The 26,039-nt window shown below is 38.9% G+C and overlaps 1 protein-coding gene across 2 annotated transcripts in view; it reads right to left on the reverse strand.

The window, feature by feature from the left end:
• The window catches only part of ARHGAP10 (Rho GTPase activating protein 10), a 326,505-nt gene that overhangs the window by 177,530 nt on the left and 122,936 nt on the right, over nt 1–26,039 (reverse strand). For both annotated transcript variants that reach the window (XM_043567800.1, XM_043567809.1), the window contains 3 exons: nt 16,372–16,501; nt 13,056–13,162; nt 10,738–10,832 (listed from right to left, as the gene is read on the reverse strand). In XM_043567800.1, coding sequence (XP_043423735.1) covers nt 10,738–10,832; nt 13,056–13,162; nt 16,372–16,501 — 332 coding nt within the window. The remainder of the gene's footprint in view (nt 1–10,737; nt 10,833–13,055; nt 13,163–16,371; nt 16,502–26,039) is intronic.

A 26,039-nucleotide genomic window follows, 5' to 3' on the forward strand; every position in this document is an offset into this window, starting at 1 on the left:
CTATAAACATTGAGGTGGATATGTCCCTTAAAATCAGTATACCTGTTCAGTATCTTCTGGGTAGATATAGGAGAGTGCAATTGCTGGGTCACAAGATAGTTCTATTTTTAGTTTTTTGAGGAACCTCCATACTGTTTTCCAAGAGTGGTTGTACTAGTTTGCATTCCCGCCAGCAGTGCAAAAGGGTTCCTCTTTCTCTGCATCCTTACCAACACCTATTGTTGCCTGAATTGTTAATTTTAGCCATTCTGACAGGTGTGAGGTGCTATCTCATTGTGGTTTTGATTTGTATTTCCCTGATGATGAGTGATGTGGAGCAGCTTTTCATGCATCTGTTATCTGTCTGGATGTCTTCTTTGGAAAAGTGCCTATTCATATCTTTTGCCCATTTCTTCACTGGATTATTTGTTTTTTGGGTGTTGAGTTTGATAAGTTCTTTATAGATTTTGGATACTAGCCCTTTATGTGATATGTCAGTTGCAAATATCTTCTCCCATTCCATTGGTTGCCTTTTAGTTTTGCTAATTGTCTTCTTTGCTGTGCAGAAGTTATTTATGTTGATGAGGTCCCAATCATTGATTTTTGCTTTTATTTCCCTTGCCTCTGGAGATATGTCAAGTAAGAAGCTGCTGCGACCAAGGTCAAAAAGGTTGTTGCCTGTTTTCTCCTCTAGGATTTTGATGGCTTCCTGCCTTACATTCAGGACTTTCATCTACTTTATTTTTGTGTATGGTCTAAGAAAGTGGTCCAGGTTCATTCTTATGTCGCTGTCCAGTTTTCCCAGCACCATTTGCTGAAGACACTGTCTTTATTCCATTGGATATTCTTTCCTGCTTTGTCAAAGATTAGCTGGCCATATGATTGTGGGTCCATGTCTGGGTTCTGTATTCTGCTCCGTTAATCTATGCATCTGTTCTTGTGCCGGTACCATACTGTATTGATGCTTACAGCTTTCTAATACAGCTTGAAGTCTGGAATTGTAATGCCTCCAGCTTTGGTTTTCTTTTTCAGGATTTCTTTGGCTATTCGGGGTCTTTTCTGGTTCCACACAAATTTTAGGACTGTTTGTTCTAGCTCTGTGAAGAATGCTGGTATTATTTTGATAGGGATTGCACTGAATATGTAAATTGCTTTGGGAAGTATCGTCACTAACAATATCTGTTCTTTCAATCCATGAGCATGGAATGTTTTTCCATTATTTTGTGTCTCCTTCAATTTCTTCCATAAGCTTTCTATAGTCTTCAGTATATTGATTTTTCATCTCTTTGGTTAGGTCTATTCCTAGGTATTTTATGGTTTTTGGTGCACTTGTAAAGGGGATCGATTTCTTGATTTCTCTTTCTGCTGTTTTATTATTTGTGTATAGAAATGTGACCAATTTCTTTACAATGAATTTATATCCTGCAACTTTGCTGAATTCATGAATCAGGTCTAGCAGTTTTTGGTGGAGTCTTTTGGGTTTTCCACATAGAGCATCACATCATCTGCGAAGGGTGAAAGTTTGACTTCCTCCTTGCTGATTTGGATGCCTTTTATTTCTTTGCATTGTCTCGTTGCTCATGCTAGGACTTCCAATGCTATGTTGAATAACAGTGGTGAAAGTGGACATCCTTGTTGTGTTCCTGACCTTACAGGGAAAGTTTGAAGTTTTTCTCCATTGAGAATGATATTAGCAGTAAGTCTTTCGTATATGGCCTTTATGATCTTGAGATATGATCCTCTATCCCTAGTGTCTTGAGGGTTTTTATCAAGAAAGGATGCTGTATTTTGTCAAATGTTTTGTCTGCATCTATTGAGAGGATCATGTGGTTCTTATCCTTTCTTTGATTCATGTGATATATCACACTGATTACTTTGCAGATATTGAACCAGCCCTGCCTCCCAGGTATAAATCCCAATTGATCGTGGTGTATAATTTTTTAATGTATTGTTGGATCCGGTTGGCTAGTATCTTGTTGACAATTTTTGCATCCAGGTTCATCAGGGAAATTGGTCTATAGTTCTCCTTTTTAGTGGGGTCTTTGTCTGGTTTTGGAATCAAGGTAATGCTGGCCTTGTAGAAGGAGTGTGAAAGTTTTGCTTCCATTTCTATTTTTTGGAACAGCTTCAAAAGAACAGTTATTAACTCTTCCTTAAATGTTTGGCAGAATTCCCCTGGAAAGCCATCCAGCCCCAGACTCTTGTTTGTTGGGACATTTTTGATTACTGATTCAATTCCTTTACTGGTTATGGGTCTGTTCAAATTTTCTAGTTCTTAATGATCTAGTTTTGGTAGTTTATACATTTCTAGGAATTTGTCCATTTCTTCCAAATTGCCCAATTTGTTGGCATATAATTGCTCATAATATTCTCTCATTATTATTTGTATTTCTGCAGTGTTGGTTTGATCTCTCCTCTTTCAATCATGATTTTCTTTATTTGGGTCCTTTCTTTTTTCTTTTTGAGCAATCTGGCTAGGGAGTCATCAATTTTGTTAATTCTTTCAACAAACCACTTCCTGGTTTCATTGATCTGTTCTTTTTTATTTCAATGTCGTTGATCTCTGCTCCAATCTTTATTATTTCCCGTCTTCTGCTTTAGGGCTTTATTTGTTGTTCTTCTTCCAGCTCTTTTAGATGTAAGGTTAGGTTGTGTATTTGAGACCTTTCTTCCTTCTTTAGGAAGGCCTGGATTACTTCCCTCTTATGACCACCTTTGCCATATCCAAGGTTTTGGGCTGTCGTGTTTTCATTTTCATTGACTTCTATGCACTTTTTAATTTCCTCTTTAATTTCTTGGTTAGCCCATTCATTCTTTAATAGGATGTTCTTTAATCTCCAAGTATTGATGGTCTTTCCAAATTTTTTCTTGTGGTTGATTTCAAGTTTCATAGTGTTATAGTCTGAAAATATACAAGGTAGGATCTTGATCTTTTTGTATTTGTTGAGGGTTCATTTCTGACTCAGTATGTGATCTATTCTGGAGAACATCCCTTGTGCACTCAAGAAGAACATGTATTCTGCTGCTTTAAGATGAAATGTTCTGAATATATCTGTTAAGTCCATCTGATCCAGGGTGTCATTCAAAGCCATTGTTTCCTTGTTGATTTTCAGTTTAGATGATCTATTGCTATAAATGGGGCATCGAAGTCCCCAACTATTATGGTATTATCATGTATTAGTTTATGTTTGTGATTGATTTATATATTTGTGTGCTGCCACTTTGGGGCATAAATGTTTACAACTGTTAGATCTTCTTGGTGGAAAGACCCCTTAATTACAATATAATGCCCTTCTTCATCTCTTGTTACAATCTTTATTTTAAAATCTAGTTTGTCTGCGACAAGGATGCCCACTCTCACCGCTGTTGTTTAACATAGTGCTGGAAGTTCTAGCATCAGCAATCAGACAACAAAAGGAAATCAAAGGCATCAAAATTGGCAAAGATGAAGTCAAGCTTTCACTTTTTGCAGATGACATGATATTATACATGGAAAATCCGATAGACTCCACCAAAAGTCTGCTAGAACTGATACAGGAATTCAGCAAAGTTGCAGGATACAAAATCAATGTACAGAAATCAGTTGCATTCTTATACACTAACAATGAAGCAACAGAAAGACAAATAAAGAAACTGATCCCATTCACAATTGCACCAAGAAGCATAAAATACCTAGGAATAAATCTAACCAAAGATGTAAAGGATCTGTATGCTGAAAACTATAGAAAGCTTATGAAGGAAATTGAAGAAGATTTAAAGAAATGGAAAGACATTCCCTGCTCATGGATTGGAAAAATAAATATTGTCAAAATGTCAATACTACCCAAAGCTATCTACACATTCAATGCAATCCCAATCAAAATTGCACCAGCATTCTTCTCGAAACTAGAACAAGCAATCCTAAAATTCATATGGAACCACAAAAGGCCCTGAATAGCCAAAGGAATTTTGAAGAAGAAGACCAAAGCAGGAGGCATCACAATCCCAGACTTTAGCCTCTACTACAAAGCTGTCATCATCAAGACAGCATGGTATTGGCATAAAAACAGACACATAGACCAATGGAATAGAATAGAAACCCCAGAACTAGACCCACAAACGTATGGCCAACTCATCTTTGACAAAGCAGGAAAGAACATCCAATGGAAAAAAGACAGCCTCTTTAACAAATGGTGCTGGGAGAACTGGACAGCAACATGCAGAAGGTTGAAACTAGACCACTTTCTCACACCATTCACAAAAATAAACTCAAAATGGATAAAGGACCTGAATGTGAGACAGGAAACCATCAAAACCTTAGAGGAGAAAGCAGGAAAAGACCTCTCTGACCTCAGCCGTAGCAATCTCTTACTCGACACATCCCCAAAGGCAAGGGAATTAAAAGCAAAAGTGAATTACTGGGACCTTATGAAGATAAAAAGCTTCTGCACAGCAAAGGAAACAACCAACAAAACTAAAAGGCAACCAACGGAATGGGAAAAGATATTCGCAAATGACATATCGGACAAAGGGCTAGTATCCAAAATCTATAAAGAGCTCACCAAACTCCACACCCGAAAAACAAATAACCCAGTGAAGAAATGGGCAGAAAACATGAATAAGACACTTCTCTAAAGAAGACATCCGGATGGCCAACAGGCACATGAAAAGATGTTCAGCGTCACTCCTTATCAGGGAAATACAAATCAAAACCACACTCAGGTATCACCTCACGCCAGTCAGAGTGGCCAAAATGAACAAATCAGGAGACTATAGATGCTGGAGAGGATGTGGAGAAACGGGAACCCTCTTGCACTGTTGGTGGGAATGCAAATTGGTGCAGCCGCTCTGGAAAGCAGTGTGGAGGTTCCTCAGAAAATTAAAAATAGACCTACCCTATGACCCAGCAATAGCACTGCTAGGAATTTATCCAAGGGATACAGGGGCACTGATGCATAGGGCCACTTGTACCCCAATGTTCATAGCAGCACTCTCAACAATAGCCAAATTATGGAAAGAGCCTAAATGTCCATCAACTGATGAATGGATAAAGAAATTGTGGTTTATATACACAATGGAATATTACGTGGCAATGAGAAAAAATGAAATATGGCCTTTTGTAGCAACGTGGATGGAACTGGAGAGTGTGATGCTAAGTGAAATAAGCCATACAGAGAAAGACAGATACCATATGGTCTCACTCTTATGTGGATCCTGAGAAACTTAACAGGAACCCATGGGGGAGGGGAAGGAAAAAAAAAAAAAAAAAGAGGTTAGAATGGGAGAGAGCCAAAGCATAAGAGACTGTTAAAAACTGAGAACAAACTGAGGGTTGATGGGGGGTGGGAGGGAGGAGAGGGTGGGTGATGGGTATTGAGGAGGGCACCTTTTGGGATGAGCACTGGGTGTTGTATGGAAACCAATTTGTCAATAAATTTCAGAAAAAAAAAAAAAAAAAGATTTCTTAAGCCAGTGAAACCATGTTTCAAAACTGAAGAAAAAATAAAATTTTATCCATTTAAAAAAAAAAAAAATTTAGTTTGTCTGATATAAACATGGCTACTCGGGCTTTCTTTTGATGATCATTAGCATGATAGATGGTTCTCCATCCCCTCACTTTCAATCTGCAGGTGTCTTCAGGTCTAAAATGAGTCTCTTGTAAGCACATATAGATGGATCTTGTTTTCTTATCCATTCTGATACCCTATGTCTTTTGATTAAAGTGTTTGGTCCATTAACATTTAGAATAAGTACTGAAAGATACGAAATTAGCACTATTGTGTTGCCTGTTGAGTTGGTATTTCTGATGGTGTTCTCTGGTCCTTTCTAGCTTTTGTTGCTTTTGTTCTTTTTTGTTTTGTCTTTTCTCCAAAGGGCCCCCTTAAAATTTCTGGCAGGGCTGGTTTAGTCATCACAAACTCCTTCAGTTTTTGTCTGGGAAATTCTCTGTCTCCTTCTATTCTGAATGACAGCCTTGATGGATAATTCTTGACTGCATATTTTTTTCTGAATCAGCACGTTAAATACATCCTGCTACTCCTTTTTGGCCTGCCAAGTTTCTGTGGATAGGTCTGCTGCAAACCTGATCTGTCTTCCCATAAAGGTTAAGGGCGCTTTTCCCCCCTTACTGCTTTCATAATTCTTTCCTTGTCTGTGTATTTTGTGAATTTGACAATGATATGCCTTGTTGATGGTCGGTTTTTGTTGAATCCAATGGGAGTTCTCTGTGCTTCTTGGATTTTGAGGTCTGTGTCCTTCCCCAGATTAGGAAAGTTTTCCACTATAATTTGCTCACATAAACCTTCTGCCCCTTTTTCTCTCTCTTAATTTTCTATGATTCCTATGATTTGGATATTATTCCTTTTTAATAAGTCACTGAGTTCTCTAAGTCTTGTATCATGATCTTTTACCTTTGTTTCCCCCTTTTCTTCCTGCTTCATTATTCCCCATAATTTTATCTTCTAAATTGCTGATTCACTGCTCTGCTTCACCCAGCCTGGCCACCGTGGTATTCATTCAAGATTGCATCTCGGTTATAGCATTTTTAATTTCATCCTGACTAGATTTTATTTCTTCTATCTCCACAGAAAGGGACTCTATGCTTTTCTTCAACCCCAGCTAGTAGTCTTATTATTGTGGTTCTAAATTCTAGTTCAGGTATCTTGCTTATATCTGTGTTAAGACCCTGGCTGTCATTTCTTCTTAGTCTTTCTTTTGGGGTAAATTCCTTCAATTTGTCATTTTGGAGGAAAAAAAATAATAAAAAATTAAATTAAAAACAAAACAAAAATCAAATAAAGGAAGACAGATCCTACATGTTTTGCTCTGCTTGTTGAAAGAAGCTTGATAGAATACAGAAAAAGAAGGGAAAAAAAAGTAAGAAAAAATTTAAAAATTAGAAATAATTATATAATAGAATAAAATGAAGTAGAATTTAAAAAACTAAAAAGTAAAGTAGTAAAAATAATATTTTCTTTCTGTATCCAAGAATGAGGAAGAAACAGAAAAAAAGAAAAACAATTAAGCAAAAACAGATGCAAAGAAAATGAACAAATAAATGAACCAGTGAACAGAATGAAACCCAGTTTCCCCTAGAACTGAAACTATGAAGCCCTCTATAATCTGTACACTAAGTGAATGGAATGACTTGTGCTGGTCTTCTAGAGAATGTGCTTGGAGGGAACAGTTCAGTGGGACTTTGTGTAACGAATCCATTCTCCACTAAGTGGTGCTGCTCAGCTTACTGGAGTGGATCAGTGTGGTGCGCCTGCGCAGGAGAGGTGAAAATGGTTTCTCCAGCTCCCTAGTCTCTGGCACAGGAACTCTCCGCTCTCACTGACCCACAATCAGGCACCCTTCCTTTGTCTCAGGCCTCCATCTAACTTCCCCCTCTACCCTATCCACGTCCAAGCCATCGCCTGCTATGCGGCATCTCCCTCCAGAGTTTTATCTCAGATGGGGTTGTGTTTCAAAACCACATGCTTCAGAAACCGCTGGGGCTTGGACCTGTGCTCACTCTCTAGGGGAGGGTCTCACTGAGCAATGGTTGGGTGCCGGCTTGCCCCACAAAACATTCCTGTGATCGTGCAGTGTCAGAGGTTCAGAGATTATGGCAAACCACAGCACAGTCAGTGCCAGGTTTCACCTCACTCTGGCATCTTAGTCCCAATACCAACAAACGTGGCTGCTCTCTGGGGTCCACTGGGACCTTTGCCTGTGGGGAGGTTTATGGTCTCTACCAAATGCACTGCAAGCAGGGAAACTGCCTCTCCCCTTATGGCACACGGACCCCACAGACTCCAATGGCTGCTCCTGGGGATTCTCCCTGCTTCCTCACCAGAGCACCACCAGGCACTGAGCTCCAGAGCTTCAGACTCTGCACTCCACTGTTTGTAGAATCCTGGTGGTACTGAAACTCTCTGCTTTCTTCTTGCCAATGGTTGTGGGGAACAGACTTCTTATTCAGTCCCCTGTGAGTGTTTTCACTCTTTCTCTCTCTCTCTCCAGCTACTGTGGGGGGGCGGGGGGGGGGGAGTGCTTTTCTTGCACAATCCTATACACCACTCTCTCCCCCATTCTCTTTCTCTATCCTCTGTCTGCAAAAACAGCTCCCTACCCTCTGCAGCTTTTCTCTCCCCCAGTTCACCTTTCTGCACTGTGTACCTGCCAAGTTCTGTGGCTCAAGTTATGCAGACTGTTGCATTAATCCTCAGATCAATGTCCTAGGTGCCAATGGATTTCTTACTGAATGACCCACAACAATCTAACTCAATATGACCACAGCTGAATTCATCATCCTCCATCCATCCCTGGGCCTCCTTGGTTTTCCATCTCAGTAAATGGCACCACCTAGTTGCTTAAGCCAGAAACCTTCCCTTCCTTCACTTCCTTTACTTCCTTTACTTCACTTCCTACTCCAACATCCAATTTGTCTCTAAACTTAGCTCTAAACATCTCCCTCAAATGGATCCCTTAGCTTCCATTTCCACATCTACCAACACTAATCCAGGGCCCCTATTGTTGCCATCTTTAGACCTGTCTCTACTCTGCCAGGGTGAGTCTTGAAAAATATAATGTATAATGTATCACCTGCTACTCTACTTAAAACCATTTAATGTATTAAGCTAAAATACCTCAGGCCCTTGCCCCCATCTCAAGCTTCTTCTCCCACTCTTCCTGGCTGCTCCAGTGTCATTGGTGTCTCTGGGGATGTCAAATGGGCCACGCCCTCCCTTGCCTACAGGCCCTCAGATATGCCATTCACTCTGCCTGGAATAGGAGTGTCAACCCCAGCTGACTCCAAATAATTCATCAGTCACCAACTAGACATCAGATCCTCCGTCTGCCTTTCTTCAACCATCTATCTAGACTAGCGGTACCCCTGCCACAGAAAGCAGCTCTGGGTGTCAGCAGAAGCAAATTAAAGATGTCTGCAAGAAGAAGGAAACTGAAAGAGTACAGATCCAGGCCCCTTGCCCCACTTTAGTAAGGCAACTTTTTTGTTTCATATACATATAAATATAAAATTTTATTTGAAAAGGGGGGTTCCCTATAAAACAGTTTAAAAACCACTAGGACAAATCACCTCTAAAGTCTTCCCCAGTTCTCAGAGTCTATTTATAAGGTATTATCTTTTGCTTTATAAATGAAAGTAACTCCACAGTAATCCCTCATCGATCACTGGGAAGAGTGGGAAGTGCTTACAATCATAGTAAGCATCATCGTTGACCAAGTGCATTTGGCATGGTCAGGTCTTAGAAAAAAATACAGGGTTAGGCAAAAACAATACGAACTGGAATAAAACAATAGACGAAAGTACTAGGAGTATCCTGCTTTCAAAGCAAATCAGATTAACTACATTTACATATTTTCTAGTAGACAGCACTGCTGATTCACCTTTTTCAATTATTTAGGGAATGTCACAATTACATGGTAATACTCACTTACAACATCGTGGCTAAGAAGCAGAAGGGGCTCTAGAGGCAGAATGCCTCTCAGAAATCTCAGAATGCCTCAAAATCTCAGCTCCTCCACTTACCAACTACATGCCCTTGGGAGAATCACTCAAGCTCTCTATGCCTCCAGATTCCCATCATAAAATGAAAAGGATAATACCTACCTGACAGGGCTGTGATGAGGATAAAATGAGATAAAGCATGGAAGAATGGAGAGCACTGTCTGGCACTTAGGACTCAGTAAATGCCCACTATGGGCATATACACACATATGTTCAAGTTATACTAGACAGCCTGAATGTCTTAAGGTATCTGAACCAGCCCTTGCTGGCTTGAAATTTAACATCTTCCGCAATGACATCCTCTTTCATTTTTTTTTCCCCACTCTTGGCAAAACGCTTATTAAACTACCTGCCTTCTTCATGGTGGTACCAAATTTATCATGGTGCTTAACGGCACACTTTTACACACCTGCTCTTCAATCCATTTATTGGAAAGTAAAGCATAGCTCTTCCCTCTCTGCACCAACCCCATAGACTTGGTCACATCCTCTAAGGGAAAGGGAAGCATTAATTACTTTTGTATCTGACCTGAAATGAACTTTGTTACAGAAGTCTCATATTGTAAACTTTTATTATACAACTATGAAACAGCCTTAGCTAAAGACCAGTGTTGACAAAACCAGGACTGGCAAGGAACCACCATACTGTGAGACGTTACAAAAGAAACATTCTCTAAGTACCAGGATTTTCCTTAGTACAATCGGACACAGAAGTAAATGCCAGACAAGTAGTAGTGTTATCGGACGAACTTTTTTCTGTTTTTTACTTCCTCCTCTCTAGCAAAGATTCTTTTATAATAACTTAAAGTCATATGACAAGGGAAATAATAACTAATCTTTGAATAGTTTGCCTACAACGCTCCATCACATACAGAATATACACACTGAAAATTCCCACACACAAAAATGAATATTGTTCTGTATTAATAGCCCACTATCTCTTGTCAGCTATGTCACCTACTTCCTCAGTTTCATTCATTATTCTTTCAGTGCCACCAATCAGGCCTGGGTCAATGATGAAATGCTCCAAGGTAATTTTTTAATTACTGGTTAGAAGAACTCCAACTCCAGCCGAGAGCAAGCTATCACTCCACAGCTAAACACAGGGACAAAGACTAACAAGTCAAAATGAACACAAAGCCTGGAAATGTAACAAGATAACATTCTTTCAGGCCAAGGAAACCTCAGTTTCAATTAACCTCCATTCTTTAAATCATTTTTTATAGGCTTCTTTCCTTAAGTGGCATGATTCTAATAACTTACCGGTCAGCAGCTTCCACGTCAAAACAAAACCTTCTGTCAATGGAGTCAGTATGCCTCTTGGTACATTCTTTCAAAAAGAACACTTCTCCATCCCCCTGAAAATAATCATTTTTAACATTTTCAAAAATACATTATAAACATAAACATATTGAAGAATCCTATATTGGGGTTGGAGGGGGCACAAGTTTCAAGATTTTAAGTCCATTTATCCTGTTCTCTTTCAAATGAGTTTAAACACTATGTATAATCTTAATTTTCATCATCCTCTTTTCCTTAAGGTTTTCTAGATCTTTCTCTGATTACAGTAACACTAAACCAGACCTCATGAGCACTGATTTTAAAGGGCAGATTAACAATATGGTTTCCAAATGCTAGAATATTTGTTATTCTCTTACTGCACTTTTTAAAAGAATAATTTGTTTTTAATTCGCATTATGTTATGCTGTATGAAATAGTCAATATGTGACCATTTTTGACCTACAAAAACTTCAATTCCATATGAATCTACCTAAAAAGTATAATGTATCAAAGGGCCCTAGATCAGCTACTGTGATCATCAAAAGCTAGACCACTCAATGTAGGTTTTGTTTCCTTAGTGAATCACCCTGAATTTATCTTAATTTGTTTTAATACAGTACTATTTTACCTCACTAAACCATCCAAGGGAGACAGAGGCAATGCAGGAACATGGGTTCTGAGTAAAAACTGTTAAGAACTCTGAGTATATACTTCTAGACTATTCTGACATTTTCTAAAATACAAGAATCTCCAAATAATACTAAACAAACATTCAAATATACCAATATTTTAAATATTAGCAGTCATTATATTCTAAAAGTATTTTTTATTATTTGGTGGTTTAGCAGAAAGGCATCTCATATCTTAGCATTTGAGTTAGTCCTGACTCGTGACTAACACTCAACCCTCATGCTCAATCTTAACCCCATCAGCCTTTTTAGAGTGATATCCTGGGGGCACCTAGGTGGCTAAGTCGGTTAAGCATCCGACTTCAGGTCAGGTCATAATCTCACAGTTCATGAGTTTGAGCCCAGCATCGGGCTCTGTGCTGACAACTCAGAGCCTGGAGCCTGTTTCAGATTCTGTGTCTCCCCCTCTCTCTCTCTCTGTCCCTCCTCTGCTCTCACACACACACTCTCTCTCTCTCTCTCTCTCTCTCTCTCTCTCTCTCTCTCTCTCTCTTTCGCTCTCTCAAAAATAAACAAACATAAAAGAAATTTAAAAAAAAAAATGATATCCTCACAGAGTCCCTGAGTAGCTTAGTCAGTTAAGCTAAATCTGACTCTTGATTTTGGCTCAGGTCATTATCTCATGGTTGGTAAGTCTGAATCCTGTGTCAGGCTCAGCACTGACAACACGGAGTCTGCTTCGGAGTCTTGGGATTCTCTGTCTCCCTCTCTCTCTCTGCCCTTCCCTTGTTTGCAAGCATGCACTCTCGCTCTCTCAAAAATAAATAAAAATAAATAAATAAATTTAAAAAAAAGAGTGATATCCTGACTTCCTCCTCTTCTCCACGGCCCTGATTTTCCATGTTTATTACATAACTATGTTTATATTATAAGCTGCTTTAAACATTTTTCAGGAAGATGCAAAGTATATACGTAAATAGAAGTGAACCTGGGTTAATTCTGTGTTCACCAAAGCAAAATCATACCCATCCACCCAGATAAGCAATGAGTTCACCTTTTTTTTTTAACGTGTTACCAATTACATTCAATACTGGTGGAAGAGCTTTGTCTCCAGACTATAGATTATTGCTATGAGTTGCGGTTTCTATTTAAAACCCAAATAATGATCATCATTTTTACACAGCAAACTCCTAAGGTTTTCTTGCTATCACGTGTTGTTTTGCTACTTATTTCTGTGGGAAATAAATGGGAACTGCCTAAGTGAGAACTTTGTACATCTAAATGGAAAACAATATGATTCATTATAGATTACCTACTGTATAATGTTTTCAGGCTGTGAATAACATGTGCGCACATCCGATCTGTGTGAACACTGACCTGGCAGAACACTGAGTCGTGAAAGCTTCTTGTAGGTGTTCACTACATCCTCTAATAATACTGGACATAAAAGGATTCTAGTCCTGACCATAAAAACCCACACATACAATTCAAAAACCACAAGGGCTGTTATTTATTGGCCTATTTCATTTAGGAACAAAAGAAAACAAAGATCTGAATCCTAAAAACAAGATACAGTATATTTACCATTAATTAATATATACACCATTAAAATGTCAGCCTCAAAAAACTACCTGTCACACGGAATACAAAAATACATAATCAAATACTTACAAGCTTTCCCCCAGATCTGTGCTCAAATGGGATTATGTTAAACTTCTTGGCTGCTTTCCGATACATGCAGTAGTGTTTGACCCAACTGGAACCGAATGGAGCAGGCCCTTCAAGAAGAAATAGATCTTTACCTTTTTCCTCATAAATAAGCAGATACACAGAGTGCCAAACGCATTACTATAGAGGAAAAAAAAAATAAGCAGCAACTAACACAGCTCAAGTAAACAAACCAGCAACGATGTGGATTCCAATTAAAAAAAAAAAAAAAAAGTAGGGAAAATAAGCCTGAGAGAGATCATTTGAGAGAAAATGCAATACTTTTTAGCAACCGAGCAGTGAGTCAAAGACATACTTCTCAGTTTGCCACACCATTATCTCACACCTAAAAACGTCTTAATTGTGAACTATACTTTTTGTTTATTTCTAGGTATTAAGAGTTCACAAGGGTTTCAACGATTCCATTCAATGTATGTGATAGTTCTGGATTCGGTTCTGGCCTCTCAATATGATACAGTCACAGATTCTAGCATCTCAGGAGTTCTGAGTCCACTCTAGCACCCTGGTGGGTAGCTGCCCTTACTAATGACGCTTTGTAAAGGTAAGCTTTAAAATGAAAAATGAAGAATGGAGAGGTGCTATCTACATCTGACCAGAACATTCTCAGAACCACTCTTTACCTCTTGTAGAGTCGATATTATCACCATCAGAGCTCTTAGAAGACAGTGGTCTACATAAGGAGTACCTAGCAATCTTGAGTTTCACATGCCAATAAAAGTACAATTATAACACAAGTTAGGTCACCCAGAGGTTGACAATTTTGTCTTTTACCAAGTAAAGACATTAAAAAAAAAAAAAAAAAAGCAAGTAACAGGGCTCTTGGGTGGCTCAGTCAGTTAAGCATCTGACTCTTGATTTTGGCTCAGGTCATGACCTCATTGAGCCCCACATCAGGCTCAGTACGGAGCCTGCTGGGGATTCTCTCTCTTCCTCTCTCTCTCTGCTCCTCCCTTGCTCTCGTGCTCACTCACATGCATGCGATCATTCTCTCTCTCTGTCAAAATAAATAAACTTTAAAAAAGTAAGAGGAAGGGGGGAAAAGTTACAGAGATGGAGGGAAGCAAACCATAAGAGACTCTTAAATACAGAGAACTGAGGGTTGATATGGGGTGGGGGAGAGGGGAAAGTGGGTGATGGGCACTGAGGAGGGCACTTGTCGGGATGAGCACTGGGTGCTATATGGAAACCAATATGACAATAAATTATATTAAAAAAATAAAAAGTAAGTAACTTGTTTTGTCACCATAATTTCATCTACAAACAAGTAAACTTTCTATATCTAAAAATCAAGAAGGACAAGCTTAGGAGGGAAAAAGGGACTCATTCAAAAGGAATCCACCAAGCTTTAGGAAAAATTGACCACACTGTCTTGGGGACAGTAGAGGGTTGAAAGGGGTTACCAGACCACAGTAATCCCACCTCAGACCATCATGAGTGCAAAAACCAGAATTCAGGAACCACTGGGGTGTGTGTGTGTGTGTGTGTGTGTGTTAGGAATAGCTAGCTTGGTATCCTATTCTATGGTTCAAAATATATTGTACAGATATTTCATTCCTAAGAAAAAAATGTTGAGGGAGGATGGCGTATTATCTTTTTAATAAAAAAAAAAAAATATTTAAGCTTAGACCAAATGCCCAAGAAATGACAAAGCCTAACCTCAAATCCGAGTCTCTGGCCCCACATAACAAGGTCTCCCCACTAATTAAGCCAGCATCCTTTCCTGACTCCCATCTGACCCAAGCACATAGGCTTTTCACACCGTCCATGGTCCAGATAATATAGAGAGCACGACACAGACAGACAACACCAGCATTCAAGACTTGTATGATCTAAAGAACATTATTTACCTCTCTATTTCTCAATACTACCAATGAGAGTATTTTCATTCTCTCAATGGTAAATGGGGCAATAATAGCCCCATACACTTCATAGGGTTTTTTAGTAGACTAAGTGACGTGTATAACAAGCTTAGCACAGTGCCTGGCACACAGTTAACAAGAGGAGAATTTTGCCACTGTTGTTTTCATTCTGTTTTTCCAACTAGTTTCAGCCCAATTCCTCTCAAAGCCAGTTAAGCTGGGCAACAGTTATGAATCTAAAAATTAAAGTTTCCTGTGATTTTCACTTGGGCATATAATACAAAAATTCTATCCTTCTGTCTCTACCCTACATGTTAATTTAGTCCTTTCAAATTCATTGAACAAACAGATTAAAAAGCTGAAGTGTCAGAAAAATAGAGTTCTGCTCGCCATGTAACTCCTCTTCATGAGACGTGAAGAGTATGGAGGTCCAGATTACATAAGGACAGAGAGAAAAAGAACAACCACTCTGCCGACTACATATGCATTAGCTTCAACTTGAAGCACAGATATCCCATAGCTAGCCCACGAGTATGCCCTCCTACTACAGTGGTCAGTTTGAAAGTCCTGTAAATCAGCCACGCTCAGTGAAAATTGTTAAGTACTCTGACGGCGGTCAAGGGTGGGGAGGCAGGAAGATAGCAAATACAGAAACCTTTTCACATTCTCCTCCTTTCTACCACATAGTACTCGGGTTCTACAGTTGAAGCAGTAAAGTTTAAGAGCTGAACAGTTAAAATAAGACCAAACTGTCAAAAGTTTTAAAGAATTTTTAGGTGCCTTAATTTTCAAAATAAGGACACTCTATGCACTGCATATTCACTGAGAGCAACAATACTAAAAATGCAGTGAGATAAGTTAGGATGCCACCTAGGAATATTTTGTATAGCCATCTGCAATCACCCTGATAATTTTAGCAAGAACAAATGATCTCAGATTGGTGTGGAAAGCAATGACGTGAAGGAATAGGAGGAATATGTCCCTCTTGACTTTAACATGGAAAAGGAGTTGTGGGAGGAGGAGGGTGTGCATATGTATATGAATGTGCCTATGTGTATGCGTAGGTGAGAAGGACGGGGGTGAAGGGAAAGGAGGAAAAAGATAATACCTCGCCTTGCTTTCAGCCTTACACCATGTTCCGGCATCTTACAAGCGTTAGCAAAGTATGGTACAGAATTTGGGGGTGCAGCTAGAAAACAGGGTGCATCTGGAGTTCTTCATTTCAGGGTCCCCTCCCTAGAGCAGAAATGTGCTTTCCCCCCAAATATAAAATATACCTTCTAGGACAGGAGGGGGCAGAGGAAGTGGTAGGAATAATTATTCCAAAAATCGAGTAATTACAGTAAGAGTTTTAAAATAATTTTTCATCAGTCATTCATCATTGCTCGGGGTCCTCTTACTTTTTTCCTGTACATACAGGTAGCCTTCTGCTGTGAACTGACTTGCTCGTTTGTGGTCCTTGGGATTCTGTCTGATTTTGTTCATAAGTTCTTCTACTTCTGACCTTGTTCCTTCAAAACGATTCCGCGTCTGAAATAGATAAAATATATATATATATATATATGTTTTCAGTTTTCATGTGTTTTGGATGTACATTTTTAAGCCTCTGGATAACTATAATTAAATTTGTAGGATTTTTCTATAAACTTCTCAAGGTATACCCATCCCTTCCAGTGTGTCTCTTTAAGACTGTCATTCAAAGAAAAATATTACTGGTAAAATAGCTAATAGGAGTCTAATAAGCCAAGTAGGGATTACTTTCGAAGCTTTCTAACACCAAGAATAATTGTTATTCAACGTAAGAATTCCTACCTCCATGTCTCACAATATTATTAAATCTTAGATTTAAAAAAAAATAGGTCATAAAATATATTGGAAGTCTTTCCTTTCACAATCAACCTCTTTGTTATTATACCAGCAGTATTAAGTACTCAGAATCTGAAAAACTTAATTCTGCTCTGCAAACTAATAAATATGAGGTCATCTTCTCCAGGTCATGGCAATTGCAGTTGAAATGATATTTCTTCTCAGATAAAGGAAGGGGGGGGTGGAATTTCATGTACAAATAATGTCTTTGCTATCTGAAGAGACAAATCACATTTCTGAAACCCAGGAGACTCAGCATGCCAATATCTCTGTCAAACGGCTACCCTGAAAACGTATATGCAAGGTGAAGTGACAAAATTACCAAGGCAAGCATGATGAGTCAGCACCACCAAGTTTCTGGACATTTCTTTCATCCACACTCTAAAATAATTGTATTAACACCAAAAAACTGCTGATGTGAAACTGTGGACAAGCGGAGATAAAAAATTTTTATTGAAATTCCTCCCCTCTCCTCCCTACAAGGAAAGAGGTTACCGAGGGTCCTAGAATAGAAAAATGGTAGAATGGTACACATTCTTTAGGAGAAGAGGAGTCTGATAAATGCAGACTGCAAAGGGGAAAACTTATCTTCAGAAGCTTATTTTAAAAAAACAAGCTGAGAGTTAAAAAAATAAACTTTATGTGCTAGAACAAAACGCAGGATTGCAGGGAGGGTGGAACTCATTTGTTAATGCCAGTTCTCTCTTCCCTTCCTGTTTCTCAAGCCTCCAGGATTTCTTGTCCCCATTTTAATACTCATCTTACCCTGATTTTATTTATTTGCCTCCTTTGTCACTTTGCTTAGTGACAACTCCCAACGCTCACTTCTTTCTGAAGGTGCATCTGTGTGTAGAATATTTATACACATAAATACCTCTGAGATATTGTGGGTTTGGTTCCAGGCCACTGCAATAAAGCGAATATAGCAATAAAGCAAGTCACATGAATTTTTAGGTTTCCTGGTGTATACAAAAGTTCTGTTTACACTATGCTGTAGTCTATTAAGTGTGCAATAGAATTATGTCTTTAAAATGTACATATTTTAAATAAAAAACACTTTATTGCTAAAAGAAAATGCTAATCATCTTCTGAGCTTTCAGTGAGTCAATCATTTTGCTGGTGGAGGGTCTTGCTTTGATGTTGATGCCTGCTGACTGATGAGGATGGTGGTTGCTGAAGGTTGGGGTGACCGTGGCAATTTCTTGAAGTAAGACAACAACGATATATGCCACATCAAATGACTCTTCCTTTCATGAAAAATCTCCCTGCAGCATGCAGTGCTGTTTGGTACCATTTCACCCACGACAGTGCTTCTTTCAAAACTGGACTCAATCCTCTCAAACCCTGCTGCTGCTTTATCAGCTAAAGTTATGGAATATTCTAACTTCTTTGTTGTCATTTTAGCAAATCTTCATAGCAGCTTCACCAGGATAGATGCCATATCAAGAAACCATTTTCTTTACTCATACATAAAAATAACTCCTCTGTTAAAGTTTTATCATGAGACTGAAGCAATTCAATCCCACCTTCAGGCTGTATCTACTTCTAATTCTAGTTCTCTCACTATTTCTGCCACATCCGCAGTTACTTCCTCCACTGAAGTCCTGAACCCCTCAAAGTCATCCATAAGAGTTGAAACCGGCTTCTTCCAAACTCCTGCTTATATTGGTATTCTGACCTCTTCCCATGAATCACAAATGTTCTTAATGGCATCTAGATCTCAACAGAGGGCTTAAAACACTCAGTAAATTATGCTGTAAATAAATGTGCTGCATCTGGCTTTGTTGTTCCGTTTACAGAGCACAGGTAAGACTAGAATTAGCCTAATTCTTAAGGGCCCTAGGATTTTCAGAATGGTCAATGAGCACTGGCTTCAACTTAGTCACCAGCTGTATTAGCCTCTAACAAGAGAGCCAGCCTGTCCTTTGAAGCCAGGCATCTGGCTGTAAAATCTGCTGTATCATGAGGCCACCTTCATGAATTATCTCAGCTGGACCTTCTGGATAGCTTGCTGCAGCTTCTCCAGCAGCACTTGCTACTTCATGTTGCACTTTTCTCTTATAGAAACAGCTTCTTCCCATAAACTTCGCAAACTGACTTCTGCTAGCTTCTGACTTTTCTTCTGCAACTTTTTCACTTCTCTCACGCTTCATGGAATTGAAGAGAGTTAGGGCCTTACTCTAGATTAGTCTTTGGCTTAAGGGAATGTTGTAGCCAGTTTGAGCTTCTGTCCAAACCACTGAAATTTCCTCTGTATCAGCATTAAGACTGTTTCACCTTTTTTTCCCCCAATAGGCTTCACACCCAGCACAGAGCCGACAGCAGGGCCTGAACTCATGACCCTGAGATCAAGACCTGAGCTGAGATCCAGTCAGATGCTTAACCAACTGAGCCACCCAGGCACCCCAAGACTGTTTCACTTTCGTATTATTCATGTGTTCAGTGGAGCAGCACCTTTAATTTTCTTCAAGAAAGCTTCCTTTGCACTCACAACTTGGCTGTTTGGCACAAGAGGCATAGCTTTCAGCCCCTGTGGGCTTTTGACATGTCTTCCTCACTAAACTTAAACATTTCTAGCTTTTGCTTTAATGTATGATTCTTCCTTTCACTTGAACACTTAGAAGCTATTATAGGGTTATTCACTGACCCAATCTCAATATTGCTGTGTCTTGGGGAATAGGGAGGCCTGAAGTGAGGGAGAAAGATGGTGCAGGACAGTTGGTCAGTGGAGCAGTCAGAACACACAATATTCTTCAAGTTCGCTATCATATACAGGCACAATCTGTGGCACCCCAAAACAATTATGACAGAGACATCAAAGACCACTGATCACAGATCAGCATCACAAATGTAATGATAATGAAAAAGTATCAAATATCACAAGAATTAGCAAAACCTGAGACAGAGACACCAAGTAAGCAACTGCTATTGTAAAAATAGCACCAGTAGACTTGTGGGACATAGGTTGCCACAAACCTTCAATTTGTAACAAATGCAGTATCTGTGAAGCTCCAAAAGGCAAAGCACAATAGAACAAGGTATGCCTGTACATAGATACACACATATATAGACATGTGCATGCCATGTATGCACAGATGCCAACAAGGACACACACATGCAAACACGTATATTCCTATTTATGTCGTGACTTGTATCCAATACTCTCATTAATTATATTAATGCCCAAATTTCCTACATTTGACCAACAGAGGCCCCTTCTACCTGACCCCTGTACCTTTTGGTATGTCTTCTTGAGTGATCCCCTACTTTCTGGTTCAAAAAGGAGTCCTAAGTCCATCTTATACTTTTCTCTGTCCCAGTCCTAAAATCAGTCATATCCCCCAAAGAAGCCCTTATTCCTTTCACTGGAGTGTAGTATTTAGAAACCAAAATCTGAACACAGTGTGCTCACAGCTAAGGGGTTGTCACTGCTTCTGGGTCTTCTTGGCAGATAGAAAAACTATACAGATGTGTGTGTTTGTGTGTTTGTGTGTGTGTGTGTGTGTGTGTATGTATGTACACATACATACGTGTTTTTACACACATACACGTGTGATTTCTATATGTCTCTATATTGGAAAAACCCACATGTTCATACCGATAAATCTAATTCCAATCCAATACTTCCAGTCTCTTTCTAGCCTATCCCTTCCCAATTTTGTATATTTCTTTTCAGATAATGAGAAATCTAGTTCCCATTACTCTCAATCTATTTACTTATTTGCTCAATTAATACATTTGCTCAATGCAACCAATCTCTACTCCAGCCACCTCTTTTTCAGGCTGCCTCTACACCCTCCCCACTCCCACTATACCATCACCCCCACTTTCCCTGCTGCAGGGCTCTCCATGGAGTACTCCCTGCCCTCATAGTCCTACTTCCTCGGATGCTTATGACTGTGCTCTGCGAAGGGAGGGAAAGGATTGTACCATTTTAAGTAAATTATGAATGGTAGTTAAAATTGTATTTTTTTAAACTTTGAACATAAATAATAGAATGGCTAGAACCCAGTAATCTCCAATTCTAAATTCCGGTGTCTATTAAAAGATACCATCATATAATAACGTTAGGCTGTAAATTCTACAGTAAGTGACCATGACAGTGTTTACACTGTGACTGGCACTACTGAAAGCACTTTTTGGTGTTTTATTTACTTTCTTTAAGTTTATTTATTATTTGAGAGAGAGGGAGGGAGGGCGAGAGAGAGGAAAAGAGAGAATGCCAAGCAGGCTCCACGCTGTCAGTGTGGAGCCAGATGCAGAACTCAATCTCACAATTGCAAGATCATGACCTGAGCTAATCTAAGAGTCGGACACTTAACCGACTGAGCCATCCAGACGCCCTACTTTGGGTGTTTTAATCCTCAAAATAACCTCTAAGTTAGGCTAGTGCTATCCATTGTCAGCAATATACCACTGTATTATTTCCTTTCCTTGCATGCTTTGCTAAATAAATTTCTAAATAAACCAGTCTTAAAGTCTTCTAAATTAAACACCTTATTACATCGCCTATTTGGGAGAACAATTTGGGGACTAAGCTGGAATTCAGACCCATCTGAGTATGTCTGGAAAACCAGTGAGTCAAGATTAGCACAGGTTCAGTCCCATATTAAGGGGAGAAGGAGCTTTTCACAGTGTTATACCCAGAAATAAAGCTTTCAAAGCAGAGGCAAAGGCTGACTCTAAGTACCGATAGCCATTTTAAGTTTTCCCATCCTAGCCCCATGACCTCACTCAGAGAAGAAAAGAAGGCAAGGCAGCTCAGGTCAGGATCTTATGGTTCGTGAGTCTGAGCCCCAAGTCAGGCTCTGCACTACCAGTGAAGAGCCTGCTTGGAATTTTCTCTCCCTCTTTCTCTGCCCCTCCAGCATGCTCTCTCTCTCTCTCAAGTAAATAAATTTTTAAAAAAAAGATTCTCTCTCTTTCCCTCTGCCCCCCTCTCTGACTTGCATATTCTCTGTCTCTTTAAAATAAAATAAAAATTATGAAAAAGCTTTCATGAAGTAGTTGTAAAACATCAGGGTGGGCCCCATGAAGCCCTGCTTTAGTAACTTTGCAAAAGAACATAACATAAAGGGGTAAGTTCCTACACACACACACACACACACACACACACACACACACACACACCCTCACTGTAATTCTCATATCGCCCCTCATGTGAGATGACAGAAAAAGGAATGTTATGCAACAGACCCCAAGTGAATAGGTAATCGAGTCTAAATCCCATATAAGACACCTTCCATGGGGATGAGGGGAACACAGGTTAGAACAGGTGCGAGGTAGGGGTGAGCTGAGGTGCAACATCGGGGCCTAAATCTGAGTTCTTATAATTAAAGGGACTCCCATGTTACCCACAAGTTGCTACGGTGTAGGCAAGCAAATGGCCATATCAAGATGTTGGCCCAGCTCCTGTTATTTACTGACCCCAGAAATACCATGAGTGACCCATGTATATCCGAGTACAGAAGCTGAAACTAACCACCATGACCCCCTAGACTGATTCTGCCCAAGTTCCAGTGTCAGCCCTGACCTTAAGGTATGATATCAGGAGGTTATTATCCTCACTGTCCTCATCTGTAAAATAGGAATAAAAAAAAATCTACATCATAGAACTTTTACAAAGACTAAATGTGTATAATCCAAATAAAGCACACAGGTAATACCTGGCACTTGGTAACAAAATTAATTTAGCTGCCATTACTACTACGACTACTACTGTTACAAGTAAGTCACCCAAGAGTCACAATTATTCTCATCTAACAGAGGATAAAAGGAAATCTTCACTATCAAACTGACAATTTATTGTTTTAAATCTTATTGGAAGAGAAACTGTATTTTTAATTTTTTTTTTCAGAATACAAAAACTAATCCACAAAATTTTAAAACAAAGAGGGAAGGGCACAAACTACAAAAAGAAAAGGTTCAAAAGCAATTAAAAGGGACTATAAACCTATTTCTCACAAATAACCACATTTGTATTTTTTACACAATCACTTCCAATCTCTTTTTGAAAAAAACATAGTTTATTATTTTAGTGCTCTATTTTTCTCACAACACTGTAACAAAAATATTTGGGCATATTCTTAAAATCTTCTTAACTATTCTTAGTATTTTCTGGGGATTCTCCATGAATCCTAAGATTTCTCACATTAAATTTCCTTCTAGGAAGAATTCTATTCTAGTCTCTCTTTCCCTACATTCTTCTGGGGATAAAGATAACAAAAGTTTAAATTTAGTTTTTTAAAATACCCTTCAATTTTGATCCAATTTATATTTTTCCAGATATAGAAATCTATTTTTCTAGAAATAGAAAATCTATCTTCTAAAAGCCATCTTGCTCTGTTTTCCTTTCCACGTATTACTCTGGATTATGGAAAGTGGATGAGGAATAAGTTGCTTCCAAAATAATAAAAAATAAAAGAGGTATGATCATTTTTACAATAGAAAAGGTGAAATCAGATAGACGAAAAGTGGCTTGTTTTCATTTTTAGATAACATTTACCTTTTTTCTGATTATAAAATGATTTTGCGATTTTTTTTACTATAGTAAAATACTTACAAACCAACCAAAATCATCCATGGCATTATAGTGCAGAGATAATCGACACTATGACTTGGTTTTAATATTTGGGTATATGTCCTTTAATACACAAATATACAGAGCATAAAAATAATGTGCCTTTTTGTAATTTGTAGTTTTATATAGCCAGCGTTTTCCCTTTTTTACACTAAAAGCTGCTATCATGAGGGAATGAGAGAAATGGCCAAGAAATGAGCAAATTACAGCAACACAGTAAAAATGTTCAGCAGGTAGCACAGAACAAGTGCCATGTGTTTCAAAAGTGCAGGTATTTCTGAAGGGAAAAGAATTAGCTTAAAGCAAAAATGAACAGCAAAGACACTTTGGTCAGGTGTTCTCAAAATTGCCAGTGAGGCACAAAGAAGAGGCTCTACTTGAAAGAGTTGCAGGAGCAGACTCAGAAACACAACAAAATAAAGAGATAAATATGTAGAGAAGCAGTGTCAGGGCAATACTGATGACAATCCTTAAATTCCAGAGGATACAGAAAAATTTTCCAGTCAACTGTTCTTTGCCCACTTCTCTATGGGAAAGCTGTTCTCAAGTGTGTAAGTTAACTTCTGAATATATTTAACCAAGTTATTTTGTGGACCTTTTTTAAAATATTTTTTAATGTTTGTTTATTTTGAGAGAGAGAGTGAGCATGCAGGGGAGGGGCAGAGAGAGAGAGGAAAAGAGAGAATCTCCAAGCAAGCTCCAAGCTGTCAGCACAGAGCCTGATGCAGGGCTCAAACTCAGGAACGGTGAGATCATGATCTGACCAGAGATCAAGAGTCAGATGCTTAACCCACTGAGCCACCCAGGGTCCCCTTGTGAACCATTTTAAGTGATAGTTTGTTTTTAAGTTTTGCTTGTAATATTTCATGACTGAGTATTGGCTCATTTACATTGAAATATTTAATCTCTCGAAATTATTTTGGTGTATGTAAGGTAACTAGATCCCTCTTACAATACAGGCTTGTTACAAAAGTGCTTCCATCCACAAGCAAGCTGTGCATGGACAGTTTCAGTGAAGCCCACAGGAGATGATAATGTGTCTATCCCACCTGTCACCCAAGACACTAAGGCACAGCCAGCTTCATGGGCATGTAGTCTGCACAACCACAAAGAATCTTGTGCTCAGAAGGTCACACACTTGGTTTAATGCTCTGTTGTCACAGACTTGAAATTATTCATTTTTAAATAAGGGCCCTGCCTTCCCATTTTACATTGGTCCCACAAATTATGGATCCAGTTCTGCCTGAAGGTTCTCACCCAGGCCAGCCCTACAGTTAACAGATGATGTCCACACAGAAAAAGTACATTTCCACAAGTTATATAGGCAGTTGGTACAAGAAAAAAATCAGGAGTATAATTTATCTTCTACACTAACTATGTAGTGTTCTTTTCACAACACTGTGTTCAGCTGTCTGCAAAAGTATTCTGAAAAATCATAGCAACATTAGGCTATTTCTACTACCTATAGAGACAATTTCAAGTTAGAACTAGGGGTGACTGGTTGTAAGTCAGTTGAAGGTCTGACTCGTGATCTTGGCTCAGGTCATGATCTCATGGTTCATGCGATCGGGCCCCACATCCGGCTTTGTGCTAACAGCACAAGCCTGCTTGGGATTCTCTGTCTCTCCTCTCTCCCTCTCTCTGCCCCTCCCCTACTTATGCTCTCTCACTCTGTCTCTCTCAAAGTAAATAAATAAAAAACTAAAATAAAATCAGAACTAATCAAGGCACTTGGGTGGCATAGTCAGTTAAGCATCACTCTTGGTTTCAGTTCACATCATGATCTCACAGTTCATGAGTTCAAGCCCCACATTGGGCTCTGTGCTAACAGCCTGCTTGGGATTCTCTCCCTCCCTCTTTCTCTGCCCCTCCCCTGCTCGCTCGCTCACACATTCTCTTTTTCTCTCTCAAAATAAATAAAATGTTGCTTTATCACAAAAATAAAATTAGAACGTATCTATACATATGCATTTTGATATATTTTTAAATTCTGTTACATTATAATCACTGACAGTGGGGGGCGGGGGGGAGGGTTGTACTCTTTTAGTTATTTAACCCAGCTCAATGTCCAAATAATCTACAAATACAAATTGACACATGATTTACAAAAAAAAAAAAAAAAAAAAGAAACTTCATTATCTACATTTCCAAATGTAGGGAACTATGCAAAAACAAAAACTTGGAAACAAAATCTATACAAAAATCATTCCTCCTCAGTCTCAAGATATCAAAGTGAAAGTCAGGCAACAACAGCACAGAGAGTCCCATCTTTCGTGTGTCTTTCAGTATGAGCTCATATGCATGTATTCCAAAACTCACTCGCTTTTTTTCCATCAAGGTCTAAAATTATACCAAACATAATCTGAATAGCATTCCAATGAGGACACTTCCCAAAGTCAACTCAAGTGTTAAGAGAAAAAACACCCACCACCTTCTGATCAAAATCACATATGTTGTAATAATTTAATAAATTAATAAAGCTCTCCTAAATCTCTTTATCCAAGACCTCTTTGAAAGCATACATTTTCCAGGAAAATAATACGGACCAACTGCAACTGTGAACTCAATACATTAGTGAATATGCATAAACACAGGAAAGAAATTCCTCTTGGACCAGCAACC

Source organism: Prionailurus bengalensis, chromosome B1, assembly GCF_016509475.1.
Source record: "Prionailurus bengalensis isolate Pbe53 chromosome B1, Fcat_Pben_1.1_paternal_pri, whole genome shotgun sequence".
NCBI lineage: Eukaryota > Metazoa > Chordata > Mammalia > Carnivora > Felidae > Prionailurus > Prionailurus bengalensis.